The sequence below is a fragment of the Myotis daubentonii genome, chromosome 6 (genome assembly GCF_963259705.1).
Source record: "Myotis daubentonii chromosome 6, mMyoDau2.1, whole genome shotgun sequence".
Classification (NCBI taxonomy): domain Eukaryota; kingdom Metazoa; phylum Chordata; class Mammalia; order Chiroptera; family Vespertilionidae; genus Myotis; species Myotis daubentonii.
In genome coordinates, this window is record NC_081845.1 from 95,225,988 (window position 1) to 95,248,193 (window position 22,206).

A 22,206-nucleotide genomic window follows, 5' to 3' on the forward strand; every position below is an offset into this window, starting at 1 on the left:
AGGCATCTCCCACACCTGCCTGTACCCCTAATTACCCAGGAACCCGAAGCCCCGACTGCCCCTGCCCCAAAGCCACCCCACATTCACCCGCAGCTGATTCTAAGCTGAACTAAAATATGTATTTTTTAAAAATTGATTTCAGAGAGGAAGGGACAGGGAGAGAGAAACATCGATGATGAGAGAGAATCATTGATCGGCTGCCCCCTGCAGTGGGGACCGAGCCTGAAACCCGGGCATGTGCCCTGACCGGGAATTGAAACCTGACCTCCTGGTTCATAGGTCAAACCTCAACCGCTGAGCCACGCCAGCCAGGCAGACTGGATGCAGATTGGGTACCGTTGCTAACTTTCTTAGGCATGATAACAGCCCTGGGCCCTTATTCTCAGGAGGTGCGAGCTGAAAACTTTGGGGGGGGGTGCCCCGCTTTGGAACGCGAGCGTGGGCGTGGGACGGACGCTGAGGCGCAGCGCCACCTGCAGCCCAGCTGGCGATGGCCGCAGGTGCCTGCCGGCAGTGCGCGGGCCGTGTTCTCGTCACTATTCTTGCAATACTGTCTCAATATTTAAAAACTTTCATAATAAAAGCTTAGAAAAAAAATGTTAAGCACAAGTTCTGGACCCCGCATCCTGACTCCGCCTGCCCTGCTGCGGGCTGGCTGCTGCTCCTGTGAGCCCTGTCTCCCTGGGACAAGGGGAGTAACAGGCCCTCTGGCCGAGGGGATCACGTGAGCCAGTGCACGCAGGGCACAAGGTAAGTGCCCACTAAATAGAGTTTTTACTGACGGGGGTGACGAGGAACTGCAGGGGGATTGCAGCTCAACTGGAGGTGGGAAAGGGCAAACTTAAAAGGCCGAGCCCTGGCTGGTGGGCTCAGTAGTTAGTGTCAGCCTGGGAGCCAAAGGATCTAGGGTTCGATTCCGGGTCAAAGGCATGTATCTGGGTTGCAGGTTCCATCCCCCGTCCCGGTAGGGGCACATGCAGGAGGCAGCCAATCCATGTATCTCTCACATTAATTTCGATGTTTCTCTTTCTCCTCCCACCTCTCTCCCCTCTTCCCTCCCTCCTTTCCACTCTCTCAAAAAGTCTATGGGGAAAAATACCCTCAGGTGAAGATTAACCAAACAAAACAAAAAACAAACAAAAAAGGCCCCTGGCTCCCTGTCCGCCCCCTCCCCAGGTCTATGCCTCTGGCTCCCTGTCCCCCCCCCCCAGGTTTGTGCCCCTGGCTCCCTGTCCCGCCCTCCCCAGGTCTGTGCCCCTGGCTCCCTGTCTGCCCCCTCCCCAGGTCTATGCCTCTGGCTCCCTGTCCCCCCCCCAGGTCTGTGCCCCTGGCTCCCTGTCCCCCCAGGTCTGTACCCCTGGCTCCCTGTCCCCCCAGGTCTGTGCCCCTGGCTCCCCTCCCCCTCCCCAGGTCTGTGCCCCTGGCTCCCTGTTCCCCCCCTCCCCAGGTCTGTGCCCCTGGCTCCCCTCCCCCTCCCCAGGTCTGCACCCCTGGCTCCCCTCCCCCCCCAGGTCTGTGCCCCTGGCTCCCCTCCCCCCCCAGGTCTGTGCCCCTGGCTCTCCTCCCCCTCCCCAGGTCTGTGCCCCTGGCTCCCCTCCCCTCCCCAGGTCTGTGCCCCTGGCTCCCTGTCCTCCCCCTCCCCCTCCCCAGGTCTGCACCCCTGGCTCCCCTCCCCCCCCAGGTCTGCGCGCAGGCCGTGGTGGTCGCCCACCTGCTTGAGGATGTTCTGCTCCCGCATCAGCTTCTGCCGCTCCCGGTTGGGCTTGGCGACCATGATGTCCAGGACGTTCTGCCCGTTGTTGGGGACGTCGCTGACAAAGAACACCAGGTCCTCCAGCAGCTGGATGACGAACCTTCACCAAGGGCATGGAGACGGCACGAGTGAGGTGCCCGCCGGGGAAAGCTCCCGGACCCACCCAGCCCGTGCCCCCCCTCCATGGGCAGCCGGCGCTCCCCCACACACAGCTCTCCAAAGCACAAAGCCCATCCACTTCCCTGCCCGCTTCACCCTGACCTGCTCTCAAACCCCCTCACCCCCCACCTGCCCCAAGACTGAGCCTCGCATCCACACCCATCTGAAGGGACAGCAGGGCACCGGCGGGCGTCTGGCGCCAGGGGCTCTGCATTTCCATCTGCCACCGACTAGCTGTGTGACCTGGACAGTCTCTCCACCCGACCCCCAGTCCCATCATCAAACCAGGGCCGGTTCCGGGGTACGTGAGCAGCCAGGCAGGGCAGCCGGCCAGCGCGCGGGTCAGTCCTCACCTCCGCCTCCCCCGCCCCTGCCCCGCCTGCCGGCTCCTGCTCGGTGGCTGCTGGGTTCACCAACAGCAGACCTGGAAGACGGCCCCTGGGGACCCTCGGGAGCCTCCCCGCGCCCACCTGCGGTCGTTCTGGCTGATGAAGCCCTCGTTCAGCTTCTCCACGGCGCTGGCCAGCATGGAGCTGGCATCGTTGGCAAAGTCCAGGTCTCGGATCTCAGACACGGGAACCGACACGATGGCAAAGGCCTCCTTGTCCTCCTTGGTGGGGCAGGTGCCCAGCTGCAGGGACAGAAGTCAGCCAGGGCACTCAGGGGCAAGCCTGGGCCCCGGCACCGGCCCCGCCCCGGCCCCGGCCCCGGCACCAGCCCCGCCCCGGCCCCGGCCCCGGCACCACCCCGGCCCCGGCCCCGGCCCCGGCCCCACCCCGGCCCCGGCCCCGGCACCAGCCCCACCCCGGCCCCGGCCCCGGCCCCGGCCCCGCCCCGGCGGCCCCACCATGAGCCGGATGGGCCGCTCCTCCTCCACGTCAATGGGCACGTTGGTGCTCTGGATCCACGTGTTGGTGCAGAGGTGCCGCAGCCGCACATACGAGTTCCTGCAGGAAGGACCCGAGTGTACACAGCACGCCCGGCGTCTGCCCCCCAATGCTTCCCATCTCCCCGCTGACCACACGGGCCTGGGTGGGTCCCCTCCAGGTGAGGAGCCGGAGGAGGCCCTGCGCTAACGCTGCTCAGACCCAGGCCCCCGCGCCTCGCCCACGCCCACACCCAGAGCTCCACGCCAAGGCTTGTCAACCTGGGACCAAAATTCATTGGACAAATGAGGCTGCGAGGCCATGTGTCCCGTGTAGCGTCAACGTGCTGCTTTCACCGCGGAAAGCCATGGCTTTATGAAACGTGATGACCTTTCTGAAGTAAAAGGCAATCTGAACCTCCAACAGCACCTGCCCGAGAGCTGCAGCCAAGGGCATGGCCTGCGGTGCCTCAGTTTGTCCCCTCACCCGCGCTGGTGATGGGCACACTATATCCCGCTGGACAGGGCATGTGCTTGAGGGGCCTACGAGGGCTAACGCCTGACTGACACCAGGGAGTCTCCTGATGTGACTTATGCCCTAGAATCTCAGGGTTGGGGGCCTTACAGTCAGCCCCCCACCCCCACCCCCGCCCAGACCCACTGGAGAGAAGGCATTTCGATAGAGCAGCACCCAGGGCCGGCACATGACAAGCGTCCAGGGGTGGTGAGCTGCCTACACGGCTCAGAGCTCAGTCCCAGGGGACAGTCCTGCAGGTCCTGAGGCCACAGGCACGTGGCGCCTACCCACCGGGGCACGAAGGAGTCGGTTTTCTGCAGCGTGGTGGGGTCCAGCTCAAAGAGCGAGGCGATGTCGTTGCCGTGGGGCACAGCCACCAGGCGGTACTTGATTTTCTCCCCAGCGTTCCGACGGCCTGGGCGGCCCTGCACTCCCTGGGTGAAGACCCCAACTCAGGCAGGAGCCCCTCCCTCCTCTCAGGCCCCCTGGAAGCACCGCCTCCCACCGGAGAGGCCTGCCCTCTCCAGCCCACCTCCCGGGGTTCACGGGCCCCCTGCCCGCCCACCCCCAGGGCGATGCAGGCCACTCTCCCCCCAGCCCGGAGCCCTGCGTCCGTCCTCACCGCTCCTGCTGCCTTGGGGTCAGAGGCATCACCCTTGTAGCTGGGGTTCTCCTAGAAAGAGAAACAAGTCGGGGAGCTCTTAGACACCACGCTATACCACGTGACACACACACACACACACCGAGACATATATGTTCATATATGTCCCCCAGGGGTGCCCACCTCAGCCCCGAAACCCATGTGACTCCTGGGGAAGCCGCCAATGGGAGCCCCCAGACCCTGCCCTCCACAGCCCCTCCGGAGCCACACGATGAACACACACATGCACACGCACACGCACACGCAGAATGCCCAGTCCACACAAGCCTGTGCAACACGGACAGACGCGGATGCTGGGAAGTTCGCTCCCTATGGTAGCCCAGCTCCTGGCACCGGGCAGGGCACAGGCATTCTTACAGGCCCATTGACAGTCACGCGGTTACTTGCTATTTGTTAAATAAGCGCCTGAGTGCAGAGAGGCAGCGTCCAGACACGTGTCTGCGTGTGGCGTGCACCAGGCACACAGCGCGTGCATGCCCGCGAGCACCAGCCTGGGCTCCCAGATGCCGCTGCCCCCACTCACCTCAGCAGCCAGGTAGTTGCCCGTGGCCAGGTGCTTGAAGCGGTACAGGCCGTTCCAGTGGCCAGCGCCTCCACGGCAGGGGTCGTGGTGGACCACCTGGGGTGCAGGGTGAGGCGGGTGAGCTACCCGCAGGGGGTGCTCCGGGGAGGTAGGGGCAGGCAGGGCACTGGAGGCCTGCGGAGCTCTGGGCAGGGGGTCCTGGGCCTGTCCTGGCCCCGTGGCCGTGGAGGGGCTCAGAGGAGGGGCAGGGACCACCTTCCCCGTCCCCCCCCTCCACCCAGTGATGGAGGCAGAGGGAGGGTGGAGCCGGAGCTAGAGAAGGGCTGGGCCTGGGGCAGGGGCAGGGCTCTGACCTCCACCTCCCAGAGGGCGTTGGAGCTGGTGGCCGAGGTGGCGGACTGGCGCAGCGTGGTGCGCAGGAACACCTGCAGCTTGCCCTTGTACTCGTCGCACGTCAGGAACTTCTCCTGCTCCGCGTGGAACAGCCGCACCACGTCCCCCTGCAGGCGGGGGGTGGGCTCAGGAGGGACCAGGGCCTCCCCCGCAGGCGCTGCCGGCGGGGCCCCATTTGCTCCTTCCAGAGCCAGCAGCAGAGGGCGGCCAGGACCCTCAGCCAGACCCCAAGTTCAGAGCCCCCTCAGCTGGAGCAGACACGCTCCTGCCCAGCGCCCGCCCAGCCTTCCGTGTTCACACCTGCCCTGGATCGCGCCTCCCGTCAGTATCCCTGGCCTCCAGGGGCCAATCCCGAGTCTCCCCTCGGTGAAGGCAGGAGGGGAGGCCCGCCTGGCGGCATCTCTCCCGGCCCTCCCCGCCCAGCTCTCGGGGCCTCGCGCCCATCCCTCCGCTCCCCGCTGGCTGAGTGGCTGTGGTGCAGGGACCGGGCCTGTTCATCGCCACAGCTTAGCACACTGAGACCAAGTTTGGCTCCTGGCTCCGCCTTACGAGCTGTGTGACCTGGGTAAGTCCCTACCATCTGAGCCTCACTTTCCTCTTCTGTAAAATGGGAACGCCGTGCCCTCCTTGCAGAATGTGTGATTCTAGTTTGTATGACGAGGTACCACCACACTCTGACCACACGCCAGCTGCCGTGTGAGCCCTTTGCGTGACCTTCTCACCACTCCACGCCCTAGCCCCCGGGCGCACATTACCCTGTTCTACAGGCGCAGAAACTCAGGCACAGGGGCGGTGCATGCCTGTCGATGGTCACGTAGCCAGTGACAGATGGGGCATGAACCCGTGCCCTCACCTCTCCACCACACCCCCCGCGGGTATGTCGCCCAGCAGGCCCTCAGGGCACGGCTGCCACTCCCGTTATCACTGACGGCATATCCGCCCCTACACTGCGCCGGACACAAGTTCTCACAACATCTGGGGAGTGAACGCCTGAGCGGGCGAATGAAGGAATGAAGGGATATACACAGACTGGCCCCGTTACTATGGCAGAACCCGGTGGCTTCTGTATCCAGGCAGTGCAGGGCGACAGCAAACACGGGGTGGCTCTGTTAGCTCAGGTCTCACTTCCGAGTCGCCTGGAGTCTGACATCGGAGCCATGAGCCACGGCAGGCTCACCCCACCACTCGGGCAGCACCTCGGGGGGCAGCCCAGTGAGTGTCCTTTTCTAAGTGTTACACAGATGGGAAGCTGGAATGTGTAATCAGGGAAGGCTTCCGGGAAGAGGTGGCACATGGGCTGAGCCTTGATTGATGTGTGGATGACGTGCAGGTTTAAGAGAGGGAAAGGCACAGAGCAAGGGTAGATGGGAAACAGCCTGGGAGATGGGAGGGAGGAGGAGGGTGCGGCAGCCTGAGGAGGACAGGAAGGTCTGACAGAGCAGCCTGGCTGGTGGAGGGGGCAAAGGGAGCATCGCAGGCTTCTGAGCAGGGTCGCGTGCAGCAAACACAGGCGGCCTCCTGATGTAGCCGCTCGAGGGCCTGTCACCTGTCTCTTTATAAGTACCGCGCGCTAACCGATTGCACCAAGGGCCTGTCACCTGTCTCTTTAGCAGGTATCACGGCCAGGTGTACCGGCTGATTCCCCCAGCGGGGAGCCCCACCCTCGCTGCTACCCCTAACTCTGCCCTCCACACACTGCCTGCACCCAGGAGGCTGCTCTGTGTCCTGCAGCCTGAGGAGCCTCTGAACGCTCCTCCTTCCTCCCCGCGTCTGGTTGTCAGGGTTTCTCCAATGGCCTCCCCACCTCCTCCACCCTCTGCTCTGGTCCCTCCCAAAGTCTTTCCCGGTCTATTGCCCCCCACCAAGGCCCGTCTTCTCCCGGCCTGTCAACCCCTGATGTCCTAGCGCCCACACCAGCTGGTCTAGAACCACGACAGGGGGAAGGGGCCTGGCCCAGATCCACGGAGCAGGCATGGGGGACGGGACAGAGGCTCAAAGGATCTGGCCCGCCCCAATGTGGGGGACACGGACCCCAGGCTACTGACACCCCCTTAGCAAGAGAGCAAACTGAGGCCAGCCAGGACTTGGAGATGGAGAGAGGGTTATGAGGCCAGAGATGAGAAGGGGAGGTGTAGATGGGCAGGTGGGCAGGCCTCTGTGGGGTGGAGGGGGGCTGGAGGGGCTGCAGAGCCCCAGCAGGGGGCACGTGGAGGGGAGGGTCGGGGGAGGGGGACCTGTGGGGCAGCGGTGGGGGCCCGTCCTTACCCCTTTCAACACCTCATCCAGGTGGTCTCGGAACTGCATGAACAGGTTGATCTTCCAGCTGGTGTTGCAGTTCACGGAGTTGACCTGGGGAAGGGTGGAGACCGTGACGGCAGGCAGACCCCGGCCTCTGGGGAGAGGGCCAGCATTGAGGGCCGAGAGCCTGAGGGGAGGGCCAGCCCCGCACGGGCCCCCAGCCCAGCTGCCCTGGGGCTGCCAGCCTGGGCAGTGAATAATGGGGGCCATGCTGGGAGACAGGCGGGAGGGGTCACCTCTCCCCAAGCGGCTGGCCCCCCACGCCACTCACCTCCTTGCAGCCGGCATTGTCGCTGAGCTCGTAATTGCTGGCATGCAGGGGCTGCCCCGCGTTGACGGGGTTGAGGATCACCTTGTCCCCCACGACCACCTGTGGGGACAGGCGGAGCCGGTGAGGGTGGGAAGGGCAGGCCTCCTGGCCCTGGCCTCGTTTGCCCCTCTGAGAACTGGACATGCCCTCCCCCAGCCCCGGAGCTGAGGCCTGCGCCTCCCCCAGCCCCAGCCCCGAGCCCCGAGCCCCAGCCCCAGCCCCAGCCCCAGCCCCAAGCCCCAAGCCCCAGCCCCAGCCCCAGCCCCAGCCCCCCCGGGCCCCAGCCCCAGCCCCAGCCCCAGCCCCGAGCCCCAAGCCCCAGCCCCAGCCCCAGCCCCAGCCCCCCCGGGCCCCAGCCCCAGCCCCAGCCCCAGCCCCAGCCCCAGCCCCAGCCCCAGCCCCGAGCCCCGAGCCCCGAGCCCCAGCCCCCAGCCCCCAGCCCCCAGCCCCAGCCCCAGCCCAGGAGCCCCGAGCTGGCCCGTCTCACGTTGTCCCCGTTGCTCCGCAGCTTCCAGAAGGGCTGGATGAAGAGCCAGGAGCCCTCGTTGCCCGTGGCGTCCAGCGTCACCCGCATGGCGTTCTTCTCCAGCAGGGCCGGCAGCCGCTTGTTCACCGTCAGGTACTTGTTGCTCTTCATGTGCAGGAGCTGGGGCAGGCGGGGTGGGTGAGGGGCCCGAGGCCAGCCCACCGGGGCCGTGGGGGGCCCTGGACCCTCGGTCACAGCTGGATGCACACAGTGTCAGACACACAGACACGAACACACAGACAGACACACGCAGGCACACACCAACGCACACCAGCTGGGCACTGGTGATCACAAAAACAGAAGCTACGTCCTGACCTAGCCGATTTGGCTCAGGGGATAGTGTCGGCCTGCGGACTGAAGGGTCCTGGGTTCGATCTGGTCAAGGGCACATGCCCGGGTTGGGGACTCAGCCCCCAGTAGGGGGCGTGCAGGAGGCAGCCGATCAATGATTCTCTCATCATTGCTGTTTCTCTCCCTCTCCCTTCCTCTCTGAAATCAATAAAAATATATTTTTTAAAAAACAGAAGCTAGCCCTGTTCTAAATTCCTGACACGCATGATCACACGCAACCTGACGGCACCCTGACGGCACCCCAGAGGCGACACCGCCACTGGCCTGGCTGTGCAGACGGGGAAGCGGAGGCACCGGGCAGTCCAGGAACCTGCCCGCGTCCCGGGCCGCGACGAACCCAGCCCGCGTGGCTGCGTCTGCGCTGGCGGCCACCGGCCACCGCACGGGAGACTCGCCCCAGGCGCCCCAGGCAGGCGCTCGGCCACACCACACACAGAGCAGACGTGCAGTCACGGAGCCGCCCGAGCCCCCGCTGGGGACACCCTGGGGCGTGCCTGGCGTCCGGGAGGCGCACCTGGATCACGCTGCCGTACTTGACGACGTCCCCGTGCACCTTCTTGTTCTCCGTGTCGTTCTGCTTCTGCTCCATCTGGGCCGCGTGCTGCGCAGACACGGACAAGGTGGACACGCGCTCGCACGCTCGCACGCAGCTCCCGGCACCGCGCCCCGGCGACCCTCAGGCCGTCTCGCCCGCTCCCTCCGCAGCTGAGAGGGGCTGAGCGGGCGTGAAGGGGCAGGCCCAGGCCACCTCCCTCGGAGGGGGCATGCCAGCCAGCCTGTGAGCCCCCGATGCCCACACACCCTGCAGACACCTACGCTGAGCCTCACTACCCCATCTCACCAGACTCCCATGCCCGAACCGGGCCCCTGCCCCAGCCCAAATGCTGGCCCGCGTGCTTGGTGCTCCTGCCTCCTCCTCCTCCCTACCCCTGTGGCCCTCCCTCCCAGAACGGGGTGTGCTCCCGGCCCACCGCCTCCAGGGAGCTTTCCCTGACTGCGCTGATGGGTCCACCTGGTCCGGGGGATTGGTTTGCACCCCGTGGAGGACAGCCTCTCGGGCACTCCTGTCGCATTGAACTGGAAGCTGCCTGAGGGTACGCTCCGTCCCCTCCATCAGACTGGCACTCCCTGAAAGCCTGGCCCCTCTGCCCCTTCCTCTCTTTAGCCCCATTACCCAGGTCCCCAACTGAGGCTGGGGGGAGGGTGGCTGCTGGGGAGCCTCGCTGTGTGCACGCGCCTCACAGGCCCACAGCGTGGCTGTGCGACACATGTGGCTCTGAGTGTGAGTCGGTGCACATGTGAGGGCCCACGCCCAGGCCAGATCCCGTTCAGCACCGGCCTGGGTCCGGCAGGGAGGAAGCCTGTGAGCGCCCCCAGCTCAGCAAGTGCGATGGGGCATTTATAACAGAGCTCAGCCCCTCCCCAAGCCCAGTTCACAGCTGGGGTGGGGCCACCCTTCCCCCACCCGACACCCACTCCTCAGAGCAAGGGACTCAGAGAGGCAAGGCCTGCGTGGGGTGGGGCACCAGGGCCAAGGGCGGGCTGGAAGCAGGCTGCAGACAGGCCTGGCCCAGACAAGCCCTCTGCTCTCCCCTGCATGTGAACTCCACTGCCCCCAACAGGCCATGAGCCACCACCAGGCCTCGCACCATGCACCGTCCGTGTCCAGGCCCCACGGCAAACCACAGAGTGACCCCAGACAGCCCAGCCCCCTCTCGGGGCCCAGGCCCCAACTCTACAAAACAAGGGAGAAGTTACGACTAGTTCTCAAATGCGGTTCCTGGAGCCAGTGGGGACCCCGTGGGCAGCTGGGAGGGTTGTTCACGGCACCGTGGGGTCCAGCTGAAGGGCTGGTGGGAGCTGAACCCCAGCCCGCCCTCCGCTCACTGAGCCACGTGCCCTGGCATAGTGCCGTGCACCTTCTTCCAAGGGGCACCAAGGGGTCATGCAGCCGAGCGGGCTGCTGGAGGACACTTCTCCCCCCACCTCACCTCCTCCACAGCAGCGAACGCCAACCTCTGCATATGGGGTTTTAAAGCCACTGGACTCCCCACGGGGCCCGTCGGCTCTGGCGAGCAGTGGGCCTGCGTGCTAACGCACACACAGTGCACACCTGTGCGCACACGGTGCACACACACGGCGCACGCCTGCGCACACACCTGCAGCTTCTGCAGCAGCACCACGTCGGAGATCTTCTCCTTGTCCTGCTTGGTCTGCTTGGCCTTCCAGTACTGCTTCTGGGCCGAGTAGCGGTTCATGGGGCACACCTTGAAGAGGCAGTCTGCGGTGGGCGGGAAGAACACGGGTTCATGGGGGGCTCAGGGCCTCCCGGCGCCAAACCCCAGCCGGCGCCCTGCCCTCCAATCCCACTGGGCCCCGGGGACAGGCAGAGGAGGAGGCCCGGGCGTGGAGCATCCCGGACTGGGTGGAGTGGAGAGTCCGAGACGCAGGTTTGAGAGCAGGACCTCAGCTGAGGGGACACGTGCCCGCCCCAGGGAGACTTTCAGAGGCTCCTGGCCCCACCCCTGGCCCTGCCTGTGCCCGGCTTCTGCGGACATTGGCTGCCGGCAGCTGACACCTGCATCCTTCCTGGCCAACTGCCATCCTGCCCACGGAGGGCTGCGAGGTTGCCTCCTCCGGCCCCAGGGACCGCAGCCTCCCGGAGGCTGTGCCGGCCACTCCCCGCTCCCGGTGGGACCAGGCCGAGGCTCCTCTTCCCCTGAAACCACCCTCCTCCCTCTCCCCGCCGGTGTGAGGAGGCTCCCCTGCTCTCTGAGACCTCTCCGCGGGAATTGTCCCACCAGAGGGCACCTGACCGAAGACAGGGCCGATCAAAGTCCCAGGGACAAAGTCACTATTACAATTTTTATTTGGGGAGACACACAAAACACTCATGAGCTTCATAAGCCCAAACTCCGAAGGGTGTCAGCCTCTGCGTATAAAGGAGGCATGAGCTGGGAGCTCCTGTTCTAGGTGTGGCAGGAGGGGGAGCGGGTCCTGGTGAGATGCTGGCACCAGAGCCTCGGCCTCTCGGACAAGAGCAGGGGCTGCGGTGAGGCAGTGAGCTCCCCATCGCCGGAGGGACTCACACCTGGGCCGGGTGGGCTCCCGGCCTCTGAGAGCCGCCTCGTGCTCTGGGAGCACGGAACACGCCAGAAAGATGGGTGCCGGGCCCTGGGAGGGGCCGCTGGGGGAGCAGATCAGAGACAGAAGCCCTCTCCTTCAGCCCCTCTCCTCCCTCCAAGAAAGGCCACGGCCCTGCTCTGGTAAAAGCTGGCCATCCAGCCCCTGAACTAAAAGTGAAACTAGCCCGGGAGCAGGCAGGGGCCTCTGGTACCATCGGGAGAAACCGGGTGAGCCCGAGTTCAGAGAGGCAGGACGTCCTTGAAGGGAGGGGAATGGCATTCCGTGAGCGGTGGAGCCAGGGCTGCCCTGCCCAGCCCACCTTGGCACCGCCAGCACCAGTGGGCGTCGCTTCCAGAAACACGCTCAGTTTGTTAAGGAGAGTGAGTCTTCAGGGGGTTCTGCTCACCCCTCCGGAAGTCCTGCTTCTTCAGGCTGATGGACTCCCAGGGCCCTGCAGCGGCCACACGGCCTGGGTAGAGCCACTGGCTCCCCGCAGGAGTCGGGGAAGTGGGGTCACTCCAGGGGGAGTTTTGGAAATGGGGGGGGATTCTGATGGAGGTCACAGCTGACATTTAGAGGGCAGGACAGAGGCACTGGCCCCGGCAGCACAGGACTGTCCAGCGCGACGCCGGCCGCACGCGTGCGGGTGGACAGCCGTGGCCTGCTCGGGGCGGAGGGGCACAGACAGTCCTGTCTGCACGGGTCTAGGACACACCGACTTCGCAGGGGTGCAACGCCGGTGTGCACTGGGGGACACTGTCCTCTGTACTGTTCAAACTTTCCCGGGGAGTTTCTGCTCTTTCAGAAAAGCCGTCCCTCGCGGCCCCGCCAAGCACCTGGTGCCGGCCAGCTCCTGCCTCGGAGGCCGGCAGGCTGCTCCCTGGGCCTCTGGCTTGGCCCAACGTGTACTTCTGAAGCGCATGTTGTCTTATTATTTTATTACACACACATTTACACACACACACACACACATATATATATATATATATATATATGTAGAGAGAGAGAGAGAGGCTGTGTCATATGCTGCTTTCCTTTTATTTCTTTGTTGTCACACTTAGAGCATGATACTGGCCTCACCACCTCCGCCAGCTCCAGGCTCCCTCGGACCTGGTCCCCTCCCCACTGTGTGTTATATAAATATGGATATGGGTCAACTGCACTGTTTTTGGATTCCACTTCCCAACACTAAAGGGTCCGTGGGCCTGCCAGGCCGCTGGCTTGCTTCGCTGCCCTCACCAGCTCTGCAGGCAGGGCCGCGTGGGGCTCATGGCCGTGTCCCCAGCCCCTAGACCAGGGCTCCGGGACTGGACTGTCTGCCACATGAACACATGAATCTAGAACGACTCCCTCATGTGAGATGAGGGGCTTGAACTTAGCCTCGAAGGAGGAAAGGGATGAGGCGTGGCAAGGAAGGCGAGGGAACGTGGAGGCGGAGTGACCAGTCACACGCAGGCCCGCGAGCTGAGACAGGAGGGCGATCGGGCCCTGAGACCCAGGAGCCCGGAGCCAGAGCGGCAGCGAGGCCGGCGGCCACGGGCCTGGGCCAGCTGAGCTCCTTGGTCACCCACGGCCACCTCCCCCCACTCCAGTCCAGGCCACCGGCTCCCCTGGGACTCCTGTCCCGGCGAGGGCAGGCTCTGGGCCCCGGGCTGTGCCGTGGTCACACTCCACTACAGAGCAGCCCAAGCAGAAACCTCAGCAACCGAATTTTTCAAAGGGACGTTATTTTAAGACTTAAAGAACCGAGAGACCGCGCGGATCCTCCGCAGACAGATCGAAAGGAAGCCAGGGAGACAGAAACAGCCAAGCCCCTCTCCCCCGGAGGCCTGTGCTGGCTGCAGAGGCGGAACTTTCATCAGGACCCTTCACCTCACAGGGGCAGGAACCCGAGCCAGGCCCCGGAACAGGCCCTCCCAGCAGCCGAGGAGGGTGCTCCCTCCTGCTCTGCCACCAGCAGACCCAGCTCTTCTAATGCAATGAGCCAGCAGGCACTCAGAGGTCACCAGGAGCTCCTAGGAACTAGATGCCACGGGAGAGAACCAAGCAGACACCAGGACCAAACCTGAGGAGACGTCAGACAGACCCTCTAAGCCGGAAATGCCCGCTCCGCTCCAGTCAGTAGAAGAGGATCCCGCAGGGAACAGAAACTCTACCACGTGGCACAGCACCCTGGCCGGTGTGGCTCGGGTGGCTGGGGCCTCGTCCCGTACACCAAAGGCGGCAGCTTTGATTCCTGGTCAGGGCACATGCCCGGGTTTCCCGTTCAGGACGTGGTCGGGCACTTGTGGGAGGCAACCACTCGATGTTTCTCTCTCACATCTCTCTCTCTCTCCCTCCCTCCCTCCTCTCCCCTCCCCTCCCCTCTCTAAATAAGAATTTTTAACGGACCCTCCCTCAGGGCTGCCCACAGCCTGCAGGACGTGCCTGCTGAGCGAGCAAGTGCTCAGAGCCCCTGACATGTCTGGGGCCCAGGCACCTCCCCGTGCTCTTCCTGGGCCAAGCTCTTTGCCCAAAGGCCGCGCTGTCAGAACCCAGCGGAGCCGGCGCCTTCCTTCTCGCCAAACTGCGGGGCAGAGGGGGGTCGGGCAGCCACAGGCTGAGCCACACAGGAGCAGCAGCGTCAGGGCAGGAGAGTCCCGATCCAGGGGCTCCCACAGGGAGGGCTGTGTGTGCTGGGGGGCGTGTACCTGTGGGTGAGGGGGCCCCAGACCCGTGAGGCTGCAGGCAGCAAGGTCTTCGTTGACTAAAAAAAATCAACCGTCCTTCCCTGAAACTAACTGCGGTGTGTAACACCCCAAAGCCACTGCCACTGCCTACATCACCAGGGGGCTCTCCGGTCCCCCACAGATCTCGGCAGGTCTGGGTGAGGCCTGGAATGTGCATTTTAAAGGCACACACACACTCACACACACTCACACACACATACACATATACACACACTCACACTCACACACACACTCACACTCACAGACTCACACACATACACACACTCACACACACTCACACACACACATACACATATACACACACTCACACACACTCACAGACTCACACACATACACACACTCACACACACATAAATACACACACTCACACACACACACTCACACACACACTCACACACACACACTCACACACACACACTCCCCAAATGGGTCAATGTTCAGAAAAGTTTGAAAAGCACCAGTGGGGACTTTCAAGACCAAAACATCGCACAGGGAATAAAGCTCTCCAGTCACAATAATGTGCAAGTTCTGTACAAACCATGCAAACAGTGGCGTTTAATTTTTTTTCACCATTTAGATCCAACCTACAGAAAACCCCCAGACTCCGGTGGTCACAGAAGAGAATGGGAAGCGTATCCCGTCTCGACGCTGCACACTGACCTGCCCGGCAGTGACGGGGCAGCGAGCCGCAGGGGCAGAAGGAGCAGGTGCAGCTGTGATGCTCGGGTCTACGGGGGGACAGGGGAGAAGCTACAACAGCGCAGGGCGCTGTCGGGAGGACGGAGAGAGGAGGGGAGGGCTGGGCCAGGGCAGCTCCATTCTGGAGCCAGCCTCGCCTGCGGAGACCTGGGAGGAGCTGGCAGAAGGAGAGGCCAGAGCTCAGGGGCCTGCTTCCTCCTGCCGCGCTGCCCGAGCGCAAACTGGGCGGCCCCGTGCGACCCCAGAGCGGGCAGCTGGCACCCCGCTCTGCAGCACAGGCCGGCCCCCGCTGACTCGCCGTCTCACCGCCCGTCACTTGTCCTAAGGGCACACCTGCATTTGTACAGAGTGACGGGGACAGGGCCCTCGCCCAGCACTGGCCGGAGTGGCACACATCAGCACCAGGCCCTGGCCGGTGGCTCCGTGGGTTGGAGCGTTGTCCGCTCCAAACACCAAAAGGTTGCTGGGCCGTACGGGAGGCAACGGAAGAACGTTTCTCTCTCACATCGACATGTCTCCTCCCTTCCTCTCTCTCTAAAATCCATAAAAACACATCCTCAGGGGAGGATTAAAAAAAAGATTAGCCACAGCCCAGTGTCCATCAGAGGGACTGGTTAACAGTACAACAGAGCCAATGCCCGTGGCTGGGAGGGTGGAAACACAGACACGGCTACAGAGCGCGTACACCCACCATGCGAGTGACAGACCAGTCACGGAAGGACAAGTACTGCCTGAGTGCACTCACAGGGGTACTTAGAATAGTTAGATTCATGGAGATGAGCCCAGCTGGCATGGCTCAGTGGTTGAGCATCAACCTGTGAACCAGGAAGTCAAGGTTTGATTCCCCGTCAGGGCACATGCCCAGGTTGCGGGCTTGATCCCCAGTGTGGGGCGTGCAGGAGGCAGCTGACCAATGATTCTCTCTCATCATTGGTGTTTCTATCTCTCACTCCCTCTTCCTTCCTCTCTGAAATCAATAAAAGTATTTTTTTTTAATTCATAAAGATGAAAAATAGAATGGTGGGTGCTGGGGTGGGGGTGGGAGCAGCAGATGGGGAGTTATTATTTAACTAGAGGCCCGATGCACAAAATTCATGCGAGAGTAGGCCTTCGCAGCCACCACAGCTGCCTCGATCCCACGGCTGCAGCCCCGGCTTCATCTGGAAGGTCGTCCGGAAAGACATCCGGAAGGACGCCTGGTCTAATTAGCATATTATGCTTTTATTATTATAGACTAGAGGCCCAGTGCACAAAATCGTGCACAGGTAGGGTCCCTAGGCCTAGCCTGCGATCGGGGCCATCTTCCACCTGCTCGCCAGTCCCCAGTCCCCCCCGCCGCCACCCACTCAGTTCCCCGTGGTTCCCGTTCGCCATGCCGTGAGCGGAGCCTGTGGGCCAGAGGGGAGGGACCGAGAGGTGGTCAATGCACCTCATAGCGACTGGTCGAGCAGTAGTTCTGGTCGTTATGGTCGCTGGCCTTTTATTCTATAGGATGGGGATAGAGGAAGAGAGTTCAGAACTTCTATATGCAAACATGGAAACATCTCCAGTCGAATCGCTCCACAGCAAGCTGTATGAAGTCAAAACAGCAAAGCCTAGCACAGGGTGCACAGGATGCTACCTCTGTAAGGGAAGAGCAGTCATGTCAACACATGTCTGTATCTGCATGAAGGACCACTAGGACCAGGAGAAGCTAAGGGAGGGGCTACCAGAAGGGGGAGTCGTGGGGGGAGGCTCTCTGAGTATATCTGCACGATGCTTCGAGGTTTTACCTGGATGAGTAAATTAGCTCGCCAGATTTCTAACGCGTTGTCCCTGGAGAAGGGCTGGGGAGGGGATGGGGCAGCAGAGGCAAGTGAGGATGGGGGTGGGGCACTGCCTCCATCTGATCCTGGAGCTCGCCTTTGCATCACTTTTTTTAAAATATGTTCAGCCAAAACTGGTTTGGCTCAGTGGATAGAGCGTCAGCCTGCGGACTGAAAGGTCCCAGGTTCAATTCCGGTCAAGGGCATGTACCTGGGTTGCTCACATCCCCAGTGGGGGGTGTGCAGGAGGCAGCTGATCGATGTTTCTCTCTCATCGATGTGTCTAACACTCTCTCTCTCTCTCTCTCTCCCTTTCTCTCTGTAAGAAATCAATAAAATATATTTTAAAAAAATAAAATAAAATATGTTTTCATTGATTTCACCAGCTTCCTGCTGGGGACCGAGCTGGCAACCCGGGCATGTGCTTTGGCTCGGAATTGAACCTGTGACCTCCTGGATCATAGGTCGACGCTCAACCAATAAGCCAACTGGACTGTATTACTTTTACAAAAAGAAAAAACTTAAGAACAAATTTTTAAGTGGCAAATCCACGTATGAAAAGATGCTGAATCTCACTAGTAGTCAGAGGAACACAAATTAAGCCCCAGTGACACCCACACTCAGCCAGACACCACCAAGGGAGCAAGGCCGGGGTGGAGTGAGGGCGCACCCACAGGCCCTGGGGTAAGGGGGTGTGCGCAGGCGAGGGGGTGAACAGACACAGCCCAGGAGGGCAGCAGGGCCTTTCCTCCACACAGGACCCCCTCCTGGGGACACGCCAGAGACCCTGGCTCCTGAGCCCAAGGCCATGTGCGCAAGCACTCGCTCGCCGCAGCGGCGCTGGCAGCTGCCACAATGGGGATGAGCTAAGTGGCGTCGACAGGAGACCGTAAGTGGCTTGCAGTGGCTCTCCAGCGGAGCATGATTACACAGCAATTAAACAGAGGAGCTCGAGCCACAGGCGTCATCACGGATAAATCTCAAAAACAGTGCAGACGGAGAGAGCAGGTGTGCGGGGAAGCTACCTTTAAAGACGGGGTACTAGTTAAAGCGGGACGCAATCCCTGCCTCATTCCTGGGTACAGCTAGGTGTCCGCAGCAGGACGCAGGCCCCAATGACGCACGCCAGTTTCTATTTGCCCAAGGGGGGGCGGGAGTGGCGGGGGAGGGGGGGGGCTTCTGCCACAGGCACAAGAGCTGTCTCTTTAAAGATGAGAAGATCTGAAGTCAACCTGGTGGAAAGATCTGGCAGAGCACAGCAGTGGGTACATGGGTGTGTGCTCTTGTGTAGAGCTGATGTCTTAATAATAATAAAAAGAACAATGAACTGGGCTTGGAAAATGGAAGGTCGAGCAGAGGTATAGGCTGGGGGAGGGGAACCCAGCCTGCCAGCACCTCATCACCCTCCCCAGCACCTGCCCCCAGCAGTGCGGAGGGTCAGTGCCCCCTGCACACCTTCCTGGGCTCCCTGTAGCCGGGGCTGTGAGCGCTGGGCTTCCCCGAGGTGGGGCGGTGGGGGTGAGGGTCACGGGGCCCCAGCATGCAGGAGGACAGAAAGGGCTCGGGGAGGGAGCAGCCACAACCCCAAGGCCTGGAGCACAGCAGCGGCATGGGGCGCCCTGCACACTGGGCAGCAGCACCCGGCCTCCCAGGGCCCTGCAGACTCTGGAAAGAATTCACAGAACATGCTGGGGCACGGCATGGCTCGGGAAGATGCTCGCGCTGAACCCACAAACAAGGCGCATCAGGCGCTGATGGAGCCCGGGTGGGGGCCTCGGGGGCTAGGCCGGCCCAGCCTGGGGTCTCCAGCAGCAGGTGGAGGGATTGGGCTCTGGAGGGAGAGCCCGCAGTCCCAGGGTGGCCTTGGGACACAGCCACCCTGCCCACCTCCAGCCACAGCCCCAGGCCCTCGCTGGGACCCCCCAGGGCCAGGGCATTTGCCGGGGTCGGGGGACAGACAGCCAGGCTCTGGGTTGGAGGCCCAGCTCCACGCGTCTCTTCTCTGGGTTTCAGCCTCAAACCTGAGGAGCTGGAGTCCTTCTCCTGCCTAAGCTCTAAGGCTCCACCTTGGACCCGCAGCCACGAGGGACCTCTGCCTACCTCCCCGCGACACCACAGGCCGGGACCTGGGGCGCAGGGGGTGGGAGGATGAGTCCCCTAGTCCATCCCAGGGAGCTGGCTGGGCGCACTGAGGCGGCAGCCCGCAGCCCGCAGCCCGGGACCCTGGGGAGGGCCTGCACACAGGCCTGGGGAAAAGGGGGAGGAAGAGAGGGGAGGAGCAGGAAGGAGAGAGGGGAGGAGGGCAGGGAGTCAAAGGAGCATTTGTTCTGCTAAGTGGCCCCACTCTGTCCACTGGAACAGGCAAATCTTCTCTGCCACACCCACTCCGTCAGCGCCCGTCCCAGCACCAGGCTGGCGCGTACACCTTCTCCTCTCCCTCCAGGCCCCCTCTGGCCTGCACAGCCACCTGGGACCCTCACCACTCTCTCTCCTACTGAGTTCTGCCCGGCATTTGCCTAAACCCCTCACCACTGGGATCCTCACCACTCTCTCTCCTACTGAGTTCTGCCCGGCATTTGCCTAAGTGCCTCGGCTGGAGAGGAAGTCCGCCCTCCTGCAGTGGCTTCAAAGCCCTCCTGATTCGGGCTGAGGAGCGACCGCGTTCCTTTCCCTCCCCACTCAGCACCCAGGGACCCAGGGCAGGCGTGCTGAGCTGCCCCTCACGCAGGAGGCCTGCACCAACCCCCAAAGCCCCCAGCACCCGGGCCCAGGGCCCTCGAGGCTGGGCTCAACCCGGGACTCCGGCGGGCCTCGCCAACAAGACCCAGAGCGGCCAGGCCTGAGAGGGGCGGCAGGGCAGGAGCGGCCGGTGCCTGAATGATTGACACACGGAGTAGTAGGTCAGATGCATGCTACGGAGAAAAGAAAGCAGGGAAGGGAGACTGCGGGAGGTCAGAGACTGTCCCACCGAGGATATGAGACCTGCAGCCGCGCAGAGCGTGAGCCGTGTGGATTCTGGGTAAGAACCTTGCGGCAGAGGGAACAGCAGGTGCAAAGGCGCAGAGGTGGGGGCGTGGCTGATACCTGCGAGGAACAGCAGGAGGCTGGAAGGGATAAGAGCCCAGGGGAAGGGCATGAGCGAGGGTGCGGGCACAGGGGTCTGTGGTGGTGAGGCACGTCCAGTGCACAGGCCGCTCCCACGGACCCAGTCCCCTAAGACTCCCAAGCAAAGCCCCCACTCGGGCCCATGACGGAAGCAGGAGCTCAGCAGTACACGTGGGGGCCTCCGCGGGCGGGGAGGAACCCCCCTTCTCTGCACTCCATGGATGGCAAGGCCCAGGCAGGCAGGCACGGCTGCCACAGGGCCACCTTAAATCCCGCTCCCCTCCCAGCACCCCTCTCCGGGACAACTGAGCTCATCTCCCCGGGAGGGGCAGCTCGTGGGCAGAGAGGGGCAGCGGCCTGGCCAGGCGTGTTCCTGCCTGCGCCCGCCCTGCCCCGCCCAGGAGCCGGGAGCCGGGAGCCGTCTGGCTGGCTCAGCCTCACAGGTAATCACAATAACACGTCCCCGCTGGCGCAGTGACAGCTGGACATCTTCCCTCCTCACCAGGGCCCTGCGGCCTTCGGGGCGGAGCCGAGGTGCCCTCCGACCACGACCACAGGGACACGGAGGCCGAGAGGGAAGGCACTTGCCCAGGGTGAGTCAGCAGAGCCAGGTCTGGGCTCCCCCAGCTCCCGAGGGCAGGCGTCCTCGGGGAGCACAGGGCCGAGGACACAGCCCAGGCAGGAGGGCCTGGAGCCCACCAGGTCCCATGCGAAGAGACTCGGCACAGGGAAGGGCTCTCACCCTGGGCCTCCTGGCGCCTGGGAAATTCTCTTTTCCTCCCCAGTTCCCCCAAAAACGCGCAGTCACAGACAAAGAAAGCCCTGTGGCCGATGGGGAGCCGGGCCAGGAGTGGGAGTGCCCCTGAGAGGGGGGCGTGGCCCGGGGAACGGCAGAGACCGAAGGTCTGAGCCAGGGGGCTCTGCACTCGGCAGTGGGAGGGCTCCAGCTCCCAGCAGCCTTGGCTGACCCGCAGGCTCTGGGACCGAACGGGCTGAAAGACTCCGTCCCGGGTCCAGGACTCAGCAGCCTGGGAGGGGAGCTGGCAGTGCGAGTGGAGGTCTTACCTCGGAACTTCTTGGGGGGGTTGTCCAGGTCCCCCGCCGCAGGCTCCACCACACAGCGGTCATCCACCAGCCTGGGGACAAGGCAGCTGGGTCAGCGGGAGGAGAGAGAGACCCATCTCCCCACCCTCCCTCGGGCAGGGGAGTCCAGACACCAGGGAGGCCTCCAATGAACCCGCAGCACTGACAACCCTCACCATCGAGTCATCCCCTTTCCTGGTGAAAGGCAAAATCTCTTGGAGTGGAGATGGGGGAGCCCCCAAGAAAAGCACAAAGATATACCCCCCTGCCCCCACTGGAGCGTGGGCTGTCACACACCGTGGCTGTAACTCCTGTCACAGAACTGAAAGGGCAGTGGGTGATGAGAAGGGAGAGAGAGAGGAAGCAAGAAAGACAAGCTCAGCAAGAGAAACAAAGAGCAAGGGAGAGAGAGAGAGAGCAAGGGAGGGAGAGAGATGGAAAGGACAACAAGAGTCAAAGAGACACACAGGGTAAGAACAGAGGCCGAGAGAGACTGGAGACAGACGCACAGAGAAGCTCATGAGGCACCAAACTAAAGGAACAAGCCTTCGGGCCTCACAGACAGAACAATAAATACATCGTGCACCTTCCAACCTCAGTCCGGCCCATTTCATCCCCTCCTCTTTGGCCACCGTGGGCTAAAGTTCCCCCTTACAGCCATGGCTGGGTTAATCCTAAATCTCTGGAGGACATCCACCCACCACCATCCATCCATCCACCCACCGTCCATCCATCCCACCCATCCATCCACCCACCCACCATCCATCCATCCACCCACCCACCATCCATCCATCCACCCACCATCCATCCATCCATCCACCCACCCACCATCCATCCATCCACCCACCCACCATCCATCCATCCACCCACCCACCATCCATCCATCCACCCACTCATCCACCCACCATCCATCCATCCATCCACCCACTCATCCACCCACCCACCATCCATCCATCCACCCACCCACCATCCATCCATCCACCCACCATCCATCCACCCACTCATCCACCCACCCACCATCCATCCATCCCACCCATCCATCCACCCACCCACCATCCATCCATCCACCCACCCACCGTCCGTCCATCCCACCCATCCATCCACCCACCCACCATCCATCCATCCACCCACCCACCATCCATCCATCCACCCACCATCCATCCATCCATCCACCCACTCATCCACCCACCGTCCATCCATCCATCCACCCACTCATCCACCCACCTTCCATGCATCCATCCATCCCACCCATCCATCCACCCACCGTCCATCCATCCATCCACCCACTCATCCACCCACCGTC

General features: G+C 62.9%; 1 protein-coding gene across 1 annotated transcript in view; it reads right to left on the reverse strand.

The window, feature by feature from the left end:
• ITPR3 (inositol 1,4,5-trisphosphate receptor type 3) overlaps nt 1-22,206 on the reverse strand; it is a 66,534-nt gene that overhangs the window by 28,250 nt on the left and 16,078 nt on the right. The window contains exons 2-14 of the mRNA XM_059701964.1: nt 20,886-20,956; nt 10,516-10,637; nt 8,871-8,957; nt 7,967-8,125; nt 7,441-7,539; nt 7,137-7,220; nt 4,832-4,978; nt 4,479-4,574; nt 3,917-3,967; nt 3,586-3,728; nt 2,760-2,859; nt 2,383-2,543; nt 1,712-1,853 (exon numbers count right to left, since the gene is read on the reverse strand). Coding sequence (XP_059557947.1) covers nt 1,712-1,853; nt 2,383-2,543; nt 2,760-2,859; nt 3,586-3,728; nt 3,917-3,967; nt 4,479-4,574; nt 4,832-4,978; nt 7,137-7,220; nt 7,441-7,539; nt 7,967-8,125; nt 8,871-8,957; nt 10,516-10,637; nt 20,886-20,956 — 1,462 coding nt within the window. The remainder of the gene's footprint in view (nt 1-1,711; nt 1,854-2,382; nt 2,544-2,759; nt 2,860-3,585; nt 3,729-3,916; nt 3,968-4,478; nt 4,575-4,831; nt 4,979-7,136; nt 7,221-7,440; nt 7,540-7,966; nt 8,126-8,870; nt 8,958-10,515; nt 10,638-20,885; nt 20,957-22,206) is intronic.